This window comes from Pseudorasbora parva, chromosome 13 (genome assembly GCF_024679245.1).
Source record: "Pseudorasbora parva isolate DD20220531a chromosome 13, ASM2467924v1, whole genome shotgun sequence".
Taxonomy (NCBI): Eukaryota; Metazoa; Chordata; class Actinopteri; order Cypriniformes; family Gobionidae; genus Pseudorasbora; species Pseudorasbora parva.
This window is the reverse complement of record NC_090184.1, coordinates 43,307,133-43,326,914: the sequence shown is the minus strand read 5'-3', so window position 1 is coordinate 43,326,914 and position 19,782 is coordinate 43,307,133. Positions and strand designations below refer to the sequence as shown.

Genomic DNA, 19,782 nt, shown 5'->3' with positions numbered 1-19,782 from the left:
TTGGTGGGAAAGTGATCAGAGATTCAGTAGCGGTGGCTTTGGGAGTGGCCTCGTAGGGCAGCGAAGCATTCTGGGAATTGTTGTCCTTCATCCCCATGAGACAAAAATACATTTTCTGTCTTTTGAAAGCACCCAATTCAAAAATAATTTCACATTTGTACAACATTTCTGACCCAGTTTAAATACAGATTCATCTTCCCAGTGCTGAAGTACCCCTTTAATTAGCACGATTCTGCTTGAACAAATGTTCTTGACTTTACAGAAAGAGCGGCGACTCCTGGAGAATCGGCGCTTGGATCTTGACGCCTGTAAAGCTCGACTCAAGAAGGCCAAAGCAGCCGAGGCCAGAGCGGCTGTAAGACCTATTTATCTCATTCTCTCCTCATTTTTCAAGGGATAGGAATCATAGGGTATTTATCATTTCTGGTTAACAGTCAAATTTTAATATTGAACTGAACTAAATGAGCAGTTCGCTGAATGATAATGGCATCCCGAGGTAAAAAAAAAAAGGAAAATAATTTGTGCTGCTGTTCATAACATTTCAAGCAAAAGATACTCATGTGCATTTCATCTAGAGTATTAAGGATATGAGATGCATTATGAGAATTCTTGGCTAAAGCGATACATCTTTAATCCAGATTTAAACTGGGGGAGTGAGTCTGAGCCCTAAACATTATCAGGAAGGCTATTCTAGAGTAGGGATGGAACGATTTGGTGATGAAATGTACTGATGGTTAGTAATATTGTTTCAAATTTAATTATCATTAAAACCGTCACTGATTACCACATTACAATATTGATGAGGCACTTCCTCGTTGCTCTACGTTTGCCCTCTAACGTTAACGTTATTCATTTTCGATACACCGATCTTTCCGCGTCGTCAAATCAGCTGACTATGCGTCGCATCTTGTGACATTACGTCCGGTTTTTGGTTCGTTTACATGTCTTTGGTCCGTGTTGCGTTCATATATCAATCGAACCGCACCAGAGTTCGTTTGGAAGCGGACCGAGACCCATCTTTTTAGCGCTCTCGGTCCGCTTGTTTGGTGCGCACCAGGGTTCGGATGGCAGCGTTCACATATGTTCAAATGAACCGCACTAAATGAGCAATCGCACAGGGTTCGTTTTAATTGAACCAAACATGACAAGTGTGAACGCACTCTAAGACAAAGATCATGTGCGTTTAGCGCCATTACTCGACAACAGCTTTTTTCGGGACTTTTCTAATGGAAAATTATGCATTGGCAATAGATACAGAAACGTTGATAGCCTCAAAGTCTTCGCTAAATTGGACTAATTTGGACGGCCACTCTAAACGTGTGAGGTTTTAATAAGAGGATTTTAGGACTTTGTGTCAGGGGGAATAATTTAAGTGGGTAACAATAGTAGTTTTGATGTAAAGTAAAGTGATGTAAAGACTCCTTGGAGTCGGGAATCGGAGTCGACTCCAAAAAACCTGGAATCGAACACCCCTAGCCTGATCTGAAATGTAGGCCTAATGATTCATGTAGTCAGATGTTCTTTATCTGTGTGTCAGTAAATTAAAGCAGTGGCTAAACGTCAACTTGCATTATTTCTTTTAGGATGAAAATAATCAAGTTATTTAAATAAGTTATACATAAGGTATAAATACAATAAATAAGTTATTTAACGGCGATTCAATTCTATAAAGAAAATCGATCAAAGAAAGCTCCCTTGCAATCGCTGGAGCTGTCAATCAAACAGCGAGAGTTTATCAGTGACTCACGATTTATTTAACAAATCTATTAACTATATCACGTTTAAACTGTCAGTGAAGATGAAAGCATTTGTTAGTGTACAGAAACTGAGTTGCTATGAAGAGATCCTGCTTTCATGCGCTCAACATGTGTCTGTGATCGCCTATAATGATCATATCTGTAACCTTTCATGCCTAGATCTCAGTATAATGCCATAGATCTAAATATAATTCAACACTTTTCACGTAAGGGATAATGTTCACCCAGGCGGTTGTTATCGCAGAATAAACACCGACAGAGTGATCGCGGAGGGGTCTTGCATCACTCTGAAGGGGTTTATTCTGCGATTAAAAAGCGGCTGGGTGTACATTATCCCGCTTATTACACGGCTACTACTCTCAAATAAATAATTATTAGACACAAAATATTGTCTCGAGATTAAATATTTTATTAGCTCTTACACAAAGCTTCCGCGAAGGAAAACAGTTCCAACCTGCTTTAAGCCTTTATCTATTGCTGCTAAATGTTGAAAATGAACGCTGAAAGGGTTAGTTCACCCAAAAATGAAACCAAGCCTATGATTTACTCACCCTCAAGTTATCGTAGGTGTATAGGACATTCTTCTGTCAGACAAATACAATCGGAGTTATATTTAAAAAGTCCAGGCTAACGTTAATCCCAGCAGTAGTTGTAGTTGTGTTTGAAGTCCATAAAAAATGCAGCTGTCCGTCAAATAACGTGCTCCACACGACTCCGATGGGTTAATAGAGCCTTCTGATTCCAATCGATGCGTGTGTGTAAGAAAAAGATCTATATTAAAAACGTTATAAAGGAAACCTGCCTTGAAGTCTTCCATTGTAACCCACGGCTGTTTAAGCCACAAGATGGCGCCAGCGTTAAGCATAGAAGTAGTACCGGTCAAGATAACTCGTATTCCCCGGATGAGCGGGTGTTATCTGGAAATAATATACCGCTGGAATGCGCGATTGACCAATCAGAATCCAGTATTTCACAGAGCCGTGTAATAAGATTAGTTAACTGTAATCTTAAAAACGTGCTGAAAGAGAAAATAATATTTTTTTTCAAATGGAAAGAGCAGTTCTGAGCAGAAGGCTAAAATCAGGGTAGGAAAAATGCCTTTTATTTCAAAATGATGACAATTTTTGATGTAAAAAGCATTCTAATGGTTTAAGTTAACCCCAGGAAACAACATAAAACAAAAAAACAACGCTGTTCATGACCCCTTTAATAGAAGAAAATTACAGTATTTTATACTTTAACACGCTCTGTCAGCTTGGATACTTAAGAGAATCTAAATCTGGTCGTGATTAAGATGAGTGTCCTTTATCATTAATTAATTAATTCTCTTTATCATTTACTGACCTCAAGTTTTGTCAAATGATGAACTCAACAGAGCGCTCATGCCAAATCAGAAATAAACATTATAATTCATGAAGAAAAACATGCTCCACGTCTGTAAAAAAACCCCAAAAGATGTCTTTCCTCTGCATTTCCATCACAGAAAGGTGCATTTACAGCTTTGTTAATCTCGAAGACTTGCATCTTAGATGTAATTAGTTCTTAATAAGAACCTGTTCTCGATTCCCATCCCTCTCATTCCCCTTCCTTATTGCCTCGTGTTTGTTGTGAATATTTAGCGTTTTTTTCCCCTCCCCTGTTGACACTACAAGCACTAACCGTGTGTCTCTGTTTTAACCTTCACAGTGTGAGGGAGAAGTGAGTATTGCAGGGAATTTCCTCATTACGCTTTTAATGCCTTTTTAACATTTTTGAATGGCTTTTCAGTTTTGTTCCTCATTTTTCATGCAGCACGCTTGCCAGGAGCTACATAAGATCTTCTTTTGAATGATATGATGGAATTACATGCATCTGAGTAAACATTAAAGTCAATATTTTCAAAATGCATTGCAACAAGCTTAATTTTTTTCAGTGATTGTAATCATTTCTTCCATCATATCATAACATATATACCCACTCTAATTGTTTTGGGATTCATTAATGCAACAGAACTTATAGAGAACACTTATTTTTTTTACCATTCAGCATTTTACCATTCAGCAAGATCAGAGATCAGATACTTTCATTCTCATATTCTTTAAAGATCAGTTAAATATCATCTAGATTTGAACACAATATTCTGATCTTTGTATCTGTTGTTCTGAAGCATGATATTTAGAAGCTTCTCACAATGCACGGCAGTTATCTTCCCATAGTTCAATGGTGCCAGTCAGCCTCTTACTTAAAATATCTGCTGCATTATGGGTTTGATGAGTGTGTTTTGGAATGAGGTGTTCATCAAAGTGTGTTGCTGTCTGTTTTAGGCTGCTCCAGACTTTCAAGAGACTAGACCACGTAATTATGTGCTGTCTGCCAGTGCATCTGCGGTAAGAACATCCTGCGATCTTCACTGTCTGAGACGTCCACCTCCACACACACACATATATGCACATACTCTATTACATTTACAGTATAGAAACACAGGGCCCTATCATTCACTTGGTGCAATGCGACTCCAGGCACGACACAAGTCTTTTTTGACTAGTTTCAGCCTGACGCAGTTCTCATTTTTACGTCCAGCGCCACGTTATTTAAATAGCAAATGCACTAGTGTTTGCCCATGGGCGTCTGGTCTAAACCAGGTGTGTTCAGGATAGTGTTGCACGATATACCGGTACTAGAAAACTATTGCGATACCCTGCTATTACAAACGGTACGATATGGACTTTTATTAGTACCGGTACTTTAAGAAGGATAGCGCTAATATGAGCTGTATTAATGTGCGTGGATGGATGTGTGACAGCAGGTGTCAGGACGTGTGTGCAGAGCTCTGCTTCCACTGTTAACTAAACATTGGAAGTAGTAGAAGAGTTAAATATATACCCGCAGCGCATGACAGAGAAAGGAACAGAAATATGCGCGCATGAGAAGAAAAAGCAGGGCGCGGGACGTGCTCGCGCTGCCGGACTCTGACCTGAAGCGCGCGCACACGCTGTTCAGACAACAAACATGCGATTGTGATCGCCATTCAGTTCTTTCGCGAATTATTATTTGGGTTTGAATGGTCAAACATATGTAAAAATCCACGCTCTGGCGAGTATTCAGGTTAACACAATCGGATATGTCTTTAGTAAACATATATAGCTGAGGTAATTAGATCACTGCAGGTCTTAAGCCAACAATGAAAAATAGAAAACCACAACATGCTTGGCTAAATAACTAAAATATATTTATTAAGAATCAGTGTATAGTTAAAGTATAGAGTGGAGACTAAGTAAGCAGTTTTATATTTGATTATTTAATTTCTTTCTTGACTTGCTACTGTTAAATAGACCTAATGAAGCTGAAAAATAAAGCACTATTAAAAATCTATATTATAATTATAAGATTACGTTTAAAAAATATTCAATTACTCGTATCATAAAATAAGATTTTGGTCATCCCAACCTGTTGAGAAGTGAAAGGTTAGTGAATGATAACGAGTGATAATGATGATCTCTGTAAAGATCTTCACACTGGCATGCAGTTATTATAGCAATAAAAGAAGGGAATGGTCAAAAACCAGGGCAGGAACATGCTGGCCAAGTGAATATTTAGTAAAAAAATTAAACAATGAATAAGTTCTGTTGTCATATTATTCATATTACCTGTTTTTTGTTTGTTTTTTACTGTGGTATCGATTTAGTATCGGAATCGAGGTATTTTAGTCTGGTATCGTATCGAAGTCAAAAATGTGGTATCGTGACAACACTAGTTCAGGAGCATTGTTGATGTGTTGCAATTTTGAGGAACTGTAAACGACTGAGCAATTGACTAACACAAACCTGCTCTAAAGTCAATGGGGCAATATTTTTGTTATTTAAAGGGTGTTTTACTAATAATTCACAATGTACATACACACTGCTTATTACACACACAGAGTAGCACACGCACAATTTTAAATATTAAAAATAAAAGGATTTCTCTTTAGTCTTTCCACTTGCAAATAGCGAATGCGCCTGGAGGGCACATCGCTTTTTTTCTGTCGTCAAACTAGCAAAAGTGGATTCGGACATGCCCTAAGTGAACCTGTGCCATGTGCTTCAGACCATATGCTCAGATTGGTAAAATAGGGCCCACAATCTGTCATTCATTTTCCTGACATTTTGTCAAAGGCACTAATTCTGTACATCCAGAGATTGGGATTATTTGTAATTATTTTACCATGATACAAATCTACATTGGTCTTTTTTATGTACAGTACAGTTAAAGAGCAACCTCATGTTCACCACTATAACCAAACTAATCACATATTCTAATGCATTTCCTAATTGGAAAGTTTTATTACACGTTTATAGTTGCTCAGCGTTCAGAATTATACTATCTGCATTTTTTTTCTCCTCTGATCAGCTCTGGCATGAGGAGCTTGATAAAGTAAGTGTGACATCACCATGTTTATATATATATGCATTGATGTTTATATGAATTCTGTCATAATTTTTTGTTGCTGTCTTCTGGTTTGGTTGTCATTCATTCGTCATCACAGGTCACTTTGTACATGCTTATGTGCATTCTTAAGTGTATTAAGTTAGTTTGAATTTAAATTTGACTGAATTTCATGATGAAATGTCAGGTCATATTTCAAAATAAGAAATGAAATATTATGCATTATATATTTTAATATAAAATAAATATTTTGCATCGTTTTAATAGTGAAGACTTTTAAAAAGTTTCACATTGTGAGATTATTTCCATAACTGGCAAAACATTTTTTTTGAAAAACAAAATTGAGAAAATGAGAATTTAATATTAAAAATAGTCACACATGCAGAAATTGTGCAAAACAATGCATTGTTTTTTCCTTGTGAACTTTTTATGATTTCATCAGATCAGAGTTTAAATGCAAATGTTACTTATGCAATGTCTCTCTCTCTCTCTCTCTCTCTCTCTCTCTCTCTCTCTCTCTCTCTCTCTCTCTCTCTCTCTCTCTCTCTCTCTCTCTCTCTCTCTCTCTCTCTCTCTCTCTCTCTCTCTCTCTCTCTGCAGGCGGAGCATGAACTGCGTGTTGCTCAGACAGAGTTTGACAGACAGGCTGAGGTCACCAGACTGCTTGTGGAGGGCATCAGCAGCACACACGTTAGTCTATTCAAAATATAGTGTGTGCATTTTAATGTGATTTTTAAACCATTCAAGCGCTAGAAGAAGTGAACGATAACTCAATTCAGCACTTGTGCGTCTGAAGACAGGTTTGTCTTTAGTGAACATAAACATTTGAGAAAGAAAACGCATGTGTTACAGTATATTGGATCCGTGCATTCAGCCTTAAAGTGACGGCAGCCTGATAATCCTGCTGCTTTCCGAGTCAATAACGTTAGTCAAAGAACAAAAGAAAAGAGAAAAACACGGTTCTTTACTGAACAACTTTTGTAACTTTATTAGGTCTATATATTATTTACAGTAGAAAGTTATGGCTATGGAGTGTTATTTTACATTTGAGTTCAATTTCTGTACCTAAATACTGGACATGCCTGAAAAACTTAGCTGAGTTGTATTTGTGCTATTGCTTTGTTTATTTGTTCTTGTTTTATTACTGACTGCTTGCTTTTCTTTAATATATTTTTAAAAATGTATATTAGTTAATTGTTTTTGCTGTGGTATTTTTGTTCAAACCATAGACATTTTCATAGACATGTTTTGCAAAAATAAGTAAAAAATACTTAATTAAACTGGAATAAATAAGAATTAGAATCACAAAAATATGAATGATACCCAACTCTACACACACCTAAACAGAAGTGTGTGGTTGAATAGTTTAACGTTAAGTAAACAAGCCACTTTAAACGGTTAACCCTCATTGCCAGGATTGGCTTTAAGGCTTTCTATATAACCCCTCAAAACATGCACACTTTGAAACTCAAAGAATATCAAAGCATCACTCAGTGATGTTAACTCGTAGTTCAAAAGGCTTTTTATTGTAATTATCCTCATGCAAACAATTGAAGTGCAGTCTATGTTTGCACAGCATGCTGAGGGTTTTAAAGAGGTTGATGTCTTTTGTGTCTGCGCAGGTGAATCATCTGCGCTGCCTGTGTGAGTTTGTGGAAGCGCAGACGGTCTATTACAAACAGTGCCACAAATACATGCAGGAGCTGCAGAGAGAGCTGGGCAGGTGGGCATACCTCACATTTAATCCAATCATTGGAATAATTCTTCCAAAATGAAACTATTAAAGGCATTAATAAGTGCTAATAAACAGCCAATATCCTAGTAATTCTTTATATGATATTATAGACTTTATTAACTTCATTATATGATATTATAGACATTATTCTAAACAGCCGTTTTACTTTTCCCACTTGTCTGCTGGCAGTTCCAGTGGAGACATGTGAGTTTTGAGTTTGTCTTCTTGTTAGTGGACACACGAGTCAGCAGAGCCCTCACTCAATGCATCTCCTTCATAAATCTTCTCTCTTTTAGAAGATGCCCCGACTCATTGGAGGTGAATTCCCACGGTGTCGGCAGCCCCACAGACCCATCTGCCTTCCTGCCACTAAACTCTCCATCTCCAGACACGGACGCTCTTCAGATTGAAGAAGTGCAGCCGCCCGCCAGCGGCACACGCAAGGCCAAAGTCCTGTATGCCTACGATGCTGGAGATTCCAGTGAGCTCTCGCTGCAGGCTGACGAGGTAAAAAACAGACGTATGGATATTGTTGCATATTAGAATTTTCACTTAATCGCTCAGCACTGTTTAGTTAAAAAAAATTAATGCTGCCTTCACGTGCTATCAGAATTATCGTAAATCGTGCGTAAAAACTGATGCCGTGTTTACCCCTGGGAAGTTCGGAAATAATTTTGATACCAAAATTCCCGAGATGGGCGTGCCATAAACTTAAAATATGGTGGGAGGGGAGAACTACTGTTGTGAAAGGTATGATTTATTAGTTTTTCCCCTAAAAACAGCTAGATCGTCTTGTCTGGTCATTAACTTGTCTGGTCTTGCATATTTACATATACAAATAATTATTTAAAGCACATTGTATGTTGTACACTGCAAGAATAGCCTGCATTTGACCGAAATTACAGAATCGACAGAAAGCGGACTGGATAAATACAGATTAGATCAGCCTTTCTCAAAGTGGGTGCCGCGGCACACTGGGGTGCCCCGTGACTGTGTCAGGGGTGCCGCCAAAAAATTACGTTGGCTAAAAATAAATAATAATAATAATAATCTGAAATTTCATATATAGAATATATTTGAATTTACATAAATACATTCTTCTTCTTTTTGACTCTTTCGCACGTATGATCACACATACACGCATGTGATTAGAACGGTCAGTGCATCACGTTCATTCAAATGTGCTTTCGCATTGGCTTGCACTGAGCCAGAGACAGGCGCGCTCAGAGCTGTCATATATCACAACTTTTCAGTGTTTTCAGCCACATAATGTTTATTGTAGGTTTCAAACATATACGTACTAGGGATGCACGATATTGGATTTTTGCCGATATCCGATATGCCGATATTTTTCAGCTCATTTTGGCCGATGCCGATATATGTTTATTTTTTCCCTTTGTATGGAAACAACACCATTTTGAGCAAGAACTTTTTTTTTTTCATTCTGGTTTCAGATTTCTGAGGTATCCTTACTAAAAGGATTCTTGTTGAAGATAAATAAATGTTAATAAAGTTCTTTTTATGATACGAGTATATTAAAAGCTCTGAAAATAACAATAATAAAGTCAGTAATTTTTCACCCCAGATGCAGCTGTAACCTAAATATTGTATTTTTGGATTTAACGTTTGTGCACATGAAGTGGGGGTGGCATGACATCCATTGATGCTGTCTTTCAACTCTACAATTATTGTAGAGCTCCTTGGATTATTTTTCATCATCCATTTCGTAAAGATTTATTACAGATTAATACACTGTATATAAAAGTATTTAATTTACAAGTGTCATGCTTGTGATTTATGACATCATTACTGATTTGTTTATTCAGAACAAGAAGTAACTTCAATTTATTTATGTATTCTACTTTTCATTGTATTACTGTAACAACAGCGCCCCCACTACATGTATAAATATACAGCGGGCTGGGGCAGGCACTAGGACCTGGAGGAGCTTCTGCTGCTGTGGAGGCTGCCGCACGCGCTAGAGAGTGGGGAGACGCGATTGGGCTTGTTTTGGGCTAGTTTTGTTGTGAAAACGTGGCAAATCTGCTGCTGACGGTCACGTCCTTCTGTACGTGCATTCAGAAATTCAAGGCAGCATTTAAAAAGAGTCAATATAAAACACTGTACATGCAATGTATTTTCTTGTTTTCACTTGAAGAATGACCGCAGTGCTGACATGGTCTCATGGCTGTAGCACTCCTTGCACACGTGAGTTATTGCAGGCGCATATCAACACGTTATCATATCGGCAAGGCATATCGACATAATGTTTTCATATCGGCCGATGCCGATTTTTATATTTTAAGCGTTTATCGGCCGATTCCGATGTCGTGCCGATAATATCGTGCATCCCTAATACGTACTAAAAAACAATACATTTAGAGTTTGTAAAATACACAATGATGAAAAATGAAGAGGCAATAATGATAATTTCCATTATAATTAGTTTTATTCATATCAGATACACATTGTGTAAGTAACTTTAAAGTTTACTCTATTCTTCTGCCAGTTCACCTGCTACTTACTTTTATGTATTTTGGGAGAAGTGGATGAATTCACGTCTTGTAACTTAAATCTAACAGATCCGATTTTCTGAACTGCCCCTGTGGCGGCGATGGCGGCGCCCATCGTGCATACAGCTCAACTAACGCGATCATTATATAGTTGTTTAAACGATAAAACACTGCCACTTGTATATATTTGACAATCGGAATATCAGATATTTCAGGCCATATCTAAAAAAATTTGTGAATATTTTGAATAAAAAAGGAAAAATGACATAAAAGCAGATCATCATTCATTCTCTGTTGTTGCTGCGGTGTGTGTCACGTGGCAAGCAATGACGCGTCACCATGGAAACCATAAAGTGACACATTAATAACGGTCGCTTTGAAAACTCACGCTGGGGGGTCAGGTCAGCCAGAATGTTTTAAATTTATGTGTGAAAGGGTTAAACATATTAGCGGATTATACTCTGTTCATTACTGTCTAAATAAACACAGGGTTGCCAACTCTCACGCATCTGGCGTGATTCTCACGCTTTCAGGCTCTGTCTCACGCTCTCACTCCGCCCAACTCAATCTCACGCCAAATTGCCAAACCTGCTTTTGATATTAAACAAAGCTATAAGCTTTAATTTTTTTTAATGTGTTTTAATGAAATTCAAACAATAAATAGCGTTTTGGCGCTAATGTGGCATAATGTTAAAGCCAGAGGCGTTGAAAAGCGGAGTTGCAGGCTCTCGTCTCCCTGCGGCGCGCGCTGGTCACGTGGCCCATGAGCGCTCAATACTTTTAGCGCTGTGCCAATGAATTAAAATGGCTTAAGCGGATACACAACAGTTTCACCATATAGATGTTTGCTGCAAGTTTTGGTAAACAGTACAGCATAGTGTTTTTGTTTATTGATTATTAAGTCAGCCATATTTACAGGATCGTTTTATTATGGAGAGTGATAGAGATTCAACATTGTTAACATTAATGTTATTCTTGTATTTAGACCTCAGGTATTCCTTACTAATAGGTCACACTCATACTCATTAAATTATATTTATTGAATATTTTGAGGAGATCTTTTGGTACTAAATACTATTTGTGCAACAATTATTTTCAATAAATGACCACTTAAAATATTTTTCTTCTAATATTTGTATTTCTTCTAAAATTTATATTACAATTAGTGTAGTAATTAATATTAAAATAGAGAATTCCAATTCAAAGAGGCAAATTAGAGTCATTTTGTGGCTAAAAAATATTAATGTTTATTTGTAATGCCATTAGGTGCCTTATGGCTCTTTAATAAATATACATGTATCTAATCTAGTTGCTCAAAAATATATTGCAGTCTTTGCATTCTAATAAATATTTAGATATGATGATCAAACACTAGATTTCTTTAAATGTGAAATTTCAAAACTTAAATAACTTGCATCCTAATCTTTTTAATGAATAATGATACTTATATAAGCACTCACAAGTGAATATTAAGGAATGGCACATATAATTTGACCCAAGAAATCTTTAAACTAGTGCTAAAACAAACATATTATTATGTACAGTATATATACTAGATATAAACTGATACTGAATCAAGATCAAAAGCATCCCCCCCCCCCCCCCCCGGCCCCCAAAAAATCTCACTCCAACCTGAACTTAAAAGTTGGCAACCCTGTAAACAGGACATTTGCATTTAAATTTGGGTTATGCAGTGTTTTTAAATTATATTTTAAACTGGGGTGCCTTGAAATTGTATGCACTTTTGAAAGGTGCCCTGACTGAAAAAAGTTTGAGAAAGGCTGGATTAGATAAATATGACAACCATATAAACAAGGTAAATGTCAGTGCATGTGACGCTACATACAATTTTGGTTTTAATAAGATTTTCCTATAGCCTGACAAGCCAGATCCACATTAAAATGTTGGGTTTGGGAACTCACCATTGATTTGGCAGTGCTCAATCCGAGGGGCGGATAAATGATTATCCTTCAAACTCCCTCTGTATGCAATAGGATAGTGCTACAACCAACCAGAGCAGCGAAGAAGGTGAAGCGAAGCTAGTTGATAATTAAACTTTCAAAGTATCCGGTCGGCAAAACTCCAAACACATCTTTCTTTCTTAAAGGGGGGGTGAAATGCTGTTTCATACATACTGAGCTTTTTCCACTGTTAAAGACTTGGATTCCCATCCTAAACATAGACAAAGTTTCAAAAACTAATGTTGGACGTTTGATGGAGTATTTCTGTGTCAAAAATACTCCTTCCGGTTTCTCACAAGTTTCAGAGAGTTTTTTTCGAGTATGGGTCGGCTTGACGTGAACAGAGCGGAAGGTCCTTGTATGGGCCGTACGGGCTCTTCTCCCGGTAGGTTGCGCGCGCGCGACTAGAGCGAGAGAGGAAATGCACGCCCATAAACGCTCTCTCAGGTGCAAATCCAGTCGTCCGTGAACACTTATGACGCTATAGTCCGCGCCGTGCTCCACTTTATTCCTATGGGTGACGTCGAGCGACTTCAACGCTTCAGCACAGCATTCCGGGAAGGCAGCGCTGCATTTGAACCGATTTGAACGCAGAAATGACGGGAAGCTTCACAACATCGCTTCAGTCGCGTCTCAAAGTGGATTTACACGCCACTGCTGTCACAGGACTTCACCAAATCATACCGAAGAAGTGTGTTTTTGACGGAGCGGTCCCAGCGATAAAGGTTCGGTCCTGCTTTGGAAGCAGTCGGTGAGTAAAACTGCTTCAAATGCCTGTGCTGTTGGCTATCGTCGCGTGAGTAAACATCAGTAAACCACACGATCGCGTGCTTCGTCATTCAAATGCGCTAACGGTTACTCCATTGTTGTTTTGTGTATAACGTTACACTAGTCTGACGTGCAAAACCGTTTTGCTTGCTACTGCTAAGGTTTAGTCGCATACAATAGTCCATAAACCGAATCATGTCCTCATAAACTGCGAGTAAACACACACAAATGTTGACAGGCCACTAAATACAGTCCATACCACAGAGACGGACGTCCTGCTGTTGTTGTTTCTCCTGTTCAATTTATTTCAGCCTCGGAATTTGATTCTAGATCATATATCTATTAGCTGACATTCGATAGCCATGAGTTTCTCCACGCTTGAGGACGTCACCACTTTGTGCGCATTCGTCATTCTTTAGCTCCGCCCACATGATACGCCTCCAGGCGCTCGTTTTTTTCCGGAAAGACTCGGTACAGCCTATATTTCTTTTATAAATAGAATAAAACTAAAGACTTTTCGGAGAAATGAAGGATACAATACTACTCTATAGATACTCAAGATTGACATGAGATTGACTGAAACTGAGTGTTTCACCCCCCCTTTAAGATTGACTGAAACTGAGTGTTTCACCCCCCCTTTAAGATTGACTACAGTGCCGTTCTTTGTTCTTTTCTCAAAGAAAAGCTTAACTCCAAGCCTTCCAGAGTCGCGGCCAAAGCTGATTCGAAAGACCGCCGTTCGCCAGCTTCTTTGTTAACAAGTAGCACGCAACTCTGCTGTCTTTGTTAATCCCTCCCACCGACTCTATACACGATGTGATTGGCCTGACCAGAGTTTGGTTTTTACAGCTCGTAAGTCTATTGAGAGTTGCTAGACGACACTAGCTGCAAATTAGATTTGCTGCCGCTAGGGTGCGTCTAGATTTCTAGGCTAATTTTTCCAATAAATAGTGAAGAATAAATCGTGTGTCCACCATGATTCCTGTTAATTCCTACAACAAAGCACTTGATTGCAACAAGGTCGTAATCACAATTTCTGAAGTGGGATTTACGAAATTTGCCATAGCACGTGAAGGCAGCATAAGACTCTGAACTGATTAAATGTTTTTCTCCATCCTCTGATTGGACGATCAGCTCATCACAGTGTACACAGTGCCTGGAATGGACTCTGATTGGCTGATCGGAGAGCGAGGAAACCAGAAGGGGAAGGTGCCTGTTACATATCTGGAGCTGTTGAGTTAAAGAGGCGAGAAAAACACACACTCTTCCACGTCCTGACACACAGTTTCCAGCTTCAACACCCAAACAGAATCACGGACGCTTGTGAGATCGACCCATGTGTGGGTTTATTTACCGGAAAGCATTGTGTGTTTACATGCATGTCGGGGGCTTTTGTTTCTGTTCGATTTGAATATTTAAGATGTTCTCAATGTCTCTGACAGTTTTGGATAAGCCAGACGTTGAGTGGAAATCAGGGCATCACAGTAATATTATAATCCATTCTTCTTTTTTAATACCGAACCTCAAACCCTTACGAATTATTAAATGATGTTAATACCAAAGCATTATAATTCATAGAACATATAATTCTTTTTAATTTTCAGACTAACATTAAATCACACAAATATTCGCCAGTAAAAAACTGATAGTTCATTCACAAATGCCTGGAACAATCACTCATTACGAGCACATGCTTGTATGTGCCTGTCTTCTGCACTAGAAACTGTCAGAATGTCTTTTCTGCCTTTAATACACAGTTAATGATCATTATTCAGGTTCTCCTTAAGTTGACCACTGATATTAAATATTCACTTAATATTGAATGTTAATCTACACCGTCTAAGCACTAACATATTTGCACTGTTTAGTGAGAGAGATTCATATAACGCCTAGATTAAACGCAGCCTTAACCGTGTCTCATACAGACCGATGTAAACAACGTCAAATGAAATATTCCATGCACTGTCCAGAATATGAATGTTGATCTCTAGCCTTAAAATCTTCTCTGGCAAAACTTGTTTTTTAATGCATGAAGAAGCTGACACTAATAGCTGCTCAGAAAAGTGCCACTTAAGTATTTTTTAATCTCTTTTAATTAGACGGTAACTCCATTTTAAGGCTCAGCTTTGCCCAGATATGTGTGCAATTTTATTGTAACTATTATTATTTTGAAAAGTGCTCTTGCCACATTCCATTGTTCTTTTAAGGGTGTGTTCACACTTGGCATGTTAATTTGATTCAAACTGCCTGGTGCCGTAGATCTGTTGGCGCATTACATTTGAATTAGGGTGCTTTCACACCTACCTTGTTTGGTCCGGATTTTCTGACTTTTCAGTTTGGTACGAACCAAAATTACAGGTGTGAAACCGTCTCGGTCCGGACCAAACAGAACAAAGGTTCGGTTCGTTTCTTGTGTGAAAGCATTTTCTGTATAGTTTGGACTTTCAGACCATTTACTGGAAGTTCTGGTGTAGGATTAGTGAAAAAACACAGATTAAACTCACAGCACACACAGTGATGGAGCCGCAGCATTTTAAACAGAACCGCTTATGTAGTCATGTCAGCTCGCGTGAACAGCGTGCCTGCTTGATATATATATATTTCTAATGTCTGTGAGAAGTAGCCTGTATGCTGAGTTTCGGTTTATTTATGAGACCGCTCCAGTTCATGTGCAACGCAAATGATCGCTCCGTCACGGGATGTCTGCTATATTATTTATTAAAGCTTATTTATTAAATTCAGGCAAATGATGAAACATTCATTAAAATTAAGATACAAAATACAAAGCTTTCTACAAAACAAATCCTAATGAAGTGGTCAAAATTATTTCTGACCCTTTGACATGTACATCTGTGCATGTTTCATAATCAATATAGCCTAGAGGAAATTTAAAAATAACATTATAATATTTAAACATAACTATAAAATAAAATGCATTGTTTGACACGTCCGCTAACAAACCAATCAATGTTAAGATGCAGCCCACATAGATGATGGAGACAGGACGCCAGTGCCTCATGTAAAGTTCTTTGGTGTGCTGACATAACTGCAATGTGAAAGCAAACCAAAACGATCCAAATGTCCAAACACGAACTTTGGTTCGGACCTTGTTGCGGACTTTCAGGTGTGAAAACGCCCTTAGTGTGAACGCTGCCATCTGAACCAAACAAGCGAACCGAGATCACTGAAAAAATGGGTCTAGCTCCGCTTCCAAACGGGCCCTTGTGCCGCTGCTCCATTATTGCGCTTCATTTGAATAAGTGTGAATTGACTGTTTGCAAAGACCCGCCCCCTTTAGTTACTGTTACTATGTCTGACAAGCTGCCCCCCCCCCCCCCCCCCCACACACACACACATGCTCGCACGTTCTTCTTACAGTGAAAAACACATCACAGAGCAAAGATAATGACAACGCACTGACAGACAGGACAGAGCAGGTTACTTTTAGTATGAAACAAAATCTCAATTCTGAAATTGTGTAATTTTTGTAAAGAAATGTAAACAATAAATACCATATTGTGGCTCTTAAATGCGTGGTGACAGGTCACTATAACGCCTCAGTTCAATCGGCTCGTGAACTGATCATCTCTTCCTCCTAGTTAAATGTATAGTATCAAATAAACATGAATGAACTTCAGAAGGAATGTTGTTTCAACCGCGGAAAGACGTCAGTACACCGTTTTTCAAGTTCAAGTCCACCGATGTTAATCTACGAACTCTCTTGACTGCTTTGTCGGACAAAAATGGCGGATTATGTTGGGTCAGATCGCCTGTCAATCAAACTCCAGCAAAGGGTGAATTAGACTTGCACGATTTGGAGAAAAGATCTAACTGCGATTATTCTGGTTAAAATTGTTATTTGCTATTTAAAATGTGATTTATTTATTTTTACAAATGAAAAGTGTGTGTGTGTGTGTATAGATAAATGCAAGCGCATTAAGCCTAGAACATAGCATTGTTTTGGATGTTCGGTAAGTTTCGATGTGAAATATGCATCATAAAAGCCGATCAATCGGGTTGTGAACGTGTCCCTATGCCTTTAGGTTCGGTTATGATGCCAATTTGAACACGAAGCGGACCAGAACTGAATTTATTTTGGGGTTTTTTCAGTCCAAGCGAACCGTACTTCAAGTGTGAACACACCCTAAGTCTCATCTACTGATTTAAATGAGTTTTGCTCTATAATAGCAGCGCCATGCTCAAATTATTCTGACTGATGTAATTATAATAATCACAATTATGTTTATTTATTTAGTTTCTGAGTGTTGATTCAAACCATACTTGATTGATTTATGCCATCATGAACCCACTGACTGCACAACCTGTTTTATATGATGCCTATTGATGTATTTATTTCAAATTAATTTCAGACCTTTCTTGGTGTAGTGTTTGGCTTCATAGCTTTTTTCATGCTTATTTATTTATTTATTTATTTATATTTTTAGTGCCAAAGTGCTACAAAACATTATTTAGATATTGTGACGTTAATTAGATATGTGCTGTATTTATTGTATTGATGTTTTTGTTCTTTAATTTTGATTGTAAATCATTGTGGTTTATGTATAATAGCCAAAACTGAATTCATGAACCCATATAAGCCAAGAAGGTTTTAATAAGTCTCTCTCGTCTGCAGTGACACCCTCTCTTGATCACTTCCGGTTTTTCCAGCTCTCTTTTGCTCTTTGTTGTGTTTAATGCAGGCTCTCCAAACCATGCCGAGAGAATCAGGCTTAACAATGTAATAAAAGTCATTTTATTGATATTTATATCTTCTTTTCAAGGTCATCACTGATCATTTAAACACACAAATAGCTTTTTTTTAAATTGGGAATAAATTCAATACATTTCACACAATAGTGCTTATTAAATATATTGATATAATCACTGTGCACATAATTCTGTTTGTTAGCAATTATAGATGATGGTATCACGCAATAAAGTCAACAAAGACACAAGGTTAATTACCGGTGACAGGAAGTGCCGATTCTATGAAGAAATTACATAATCTCTAAGCCAGGGGTCTCCAACCTTTTTTTATTTGAGAGCTACTTTTTAAAAATGAAAGTCACCGAGAGCTACTCATGTTCTACAATACTTAAAACTCTTAAATAATGCATCATAATTCTCATATTAACAACAACCCAAACAGTTTTACACCTGAAAGAGTATAGTAAGTTCCAGTAGTCTGCACCAATACCATAAACATTTTACGCTACTAAGTACCAATTTTGGTACCACAGCAAAATGCTTTTTTATTTATTTATTTTTATTTAACTTTTTTTTAAAAAATCAATTAAATGCAATACGTTTATTATTATATTACAATGATAATTATTCAGCGATATAAGTAAATCATATATAAACATTTAAAGACTGTATGCTGTTTAAAAAGTAATCATTGTTTATACATAAAATATCAAGTGAAAAATAAGGAACCATCTAGCCATAATTATTATTATTAGTAGAGACGTATTATTATTACATAGAGGTGTAGTTAAATCTACTGTATGGGCTGCAATAGCAGCCTGTGAATTTCTCCATGTTAAACTTCACGTTGAACTAAACTTTTATTTTGATGGGTTGCCGTGAAGACCTTTGAGTGTCTGTGTTCATATGACAGCTTTCTTAAACGAAACGTTTAATTCTCATGAAGTGACAGTTTATGCGTTCAGTGTGTGTGGGCGCGCGCTGCCGCGCCCTCGCATCTGCGCCCGTTATTCACACAGAGACGCAGAATTTGCGGGAGTAATATTTAAATAGTAATTTGCAGTTTAATATTCACAGACACTAGTATATATTCGGCTACAGTTTGGAGCCCTGCGCTTGAATTAACACGAAATATGCGTGTACCAAATATATTCGGGAGTCTGTAGGCTACTACCGGCAACAGAAATGCTGGTATCGTCTTTTGTTTTTTTGTTTTTTTTTATTTCGCTACTTGCATAGTACTAAAGTAGCCTACCTGTACTTGTGACAACTCTACATTTGCATGTTTACATTTACATTTGTTCATAAGTAAAAAATAATAATTGTAAGTCAGTCTAAATTAGCTCACTCTGATTAGATGCAAAGTACGTCTTGGCGAGCTACCTCCAATCAGGCCACGAGCTACTGGTAGCTCGCGAGCGACGTGTTGGAGACCCCTGCTCTAAGCTCTATCAATGATTTCCTCCTAAAATATGACATGCTCTGATACAGTTAAGTCAGATCTCACACAACAGGCACATCTTTCCTTTACAGGCTTTGTGCTGTTAATAGGAGAATGAGTGAGTTTTAATGATTTGATTATTATTACTATTAACTCTCCATATTTGTGACCCTGGAGCACAAAACCAGTCATAAGCCTCACAGGTATATTTGTGCCAATAGTAATACATTGTATGGGTGAAAATTATAGATTTTTCTTTTATGCCAAAAGTCATTAGGATATTAAGTAAAGATCATGTTCCATGAAGATATATTGCAAATCTCCTACTGTAAATATATATATAAAAATGCATTATTAGTAGTAATATGCATTGCTAAGGACTTCATTTGGACAACTTTGAAGGAGATTTTCTCAATATTTAGATTTTTTTGCACACTCAGATTTTAGATTTTCAAATAGTTATATCTTATAGTTGCCAAATATAACAAACCATACA

The 19,782-nt window shown here is 37.6% G+C and overlaps 1 protein-coding gene across 4 annotated transcripts in view; it reads left to right on the top strand.

Moving 5' to 3' along the window:
* Positions 1–16,075, top strand: part of sh3glb2a (SH3-domain GRB2-like endophilin B2a) — a 32,726-nt gene extending 16,651 nt beyond the window's left edge. Inside the window, exons 5-13 of one of the 4 annotated variants that reach the window (XM_067414510.1) lie at positions 263–355; positions 3,444–3,455; positions 4,061–4,123; positions 6,126–6,149; positions 6,762–6,851; positions 7,784–7,884; positions 8,086–8,100; positions 8,193–8,403; positions 14,273–16,075. In XM_067414510.1, coding sequence (XP_067270611.1) covers positions 263–355; positions 3,444–3,455; positions 4,061–4,123; positions 6,126–6,149; positions 6,762–6,851; positions 7,784–7,884; positions 8,086–8,100; positions 8,193–8,403; positions 14,273–14,380 — 717 coding nt within the window. In that variant the 3' untranslated portion in view covers positions 14,381–16,075. The remainder of the gene's footprint in view (positions 1–262; positions 356–3,443; positions 3,456–4,060; positions 4,124–6,125; positions 6,150–6,761; positions 6,852–7,783; positions 7,885–8,085; positions 8,101–8,192; positions 8,404–14,272) is intronic. The other 3 variants (XM_067414511.1, XM_067414513.1, XM_067414512.1) reach the window with 3 other exon arrangements.
* The last annotated feature ends 3,707 nt before the right edge of the window (positions 16,076–19,782 follow it).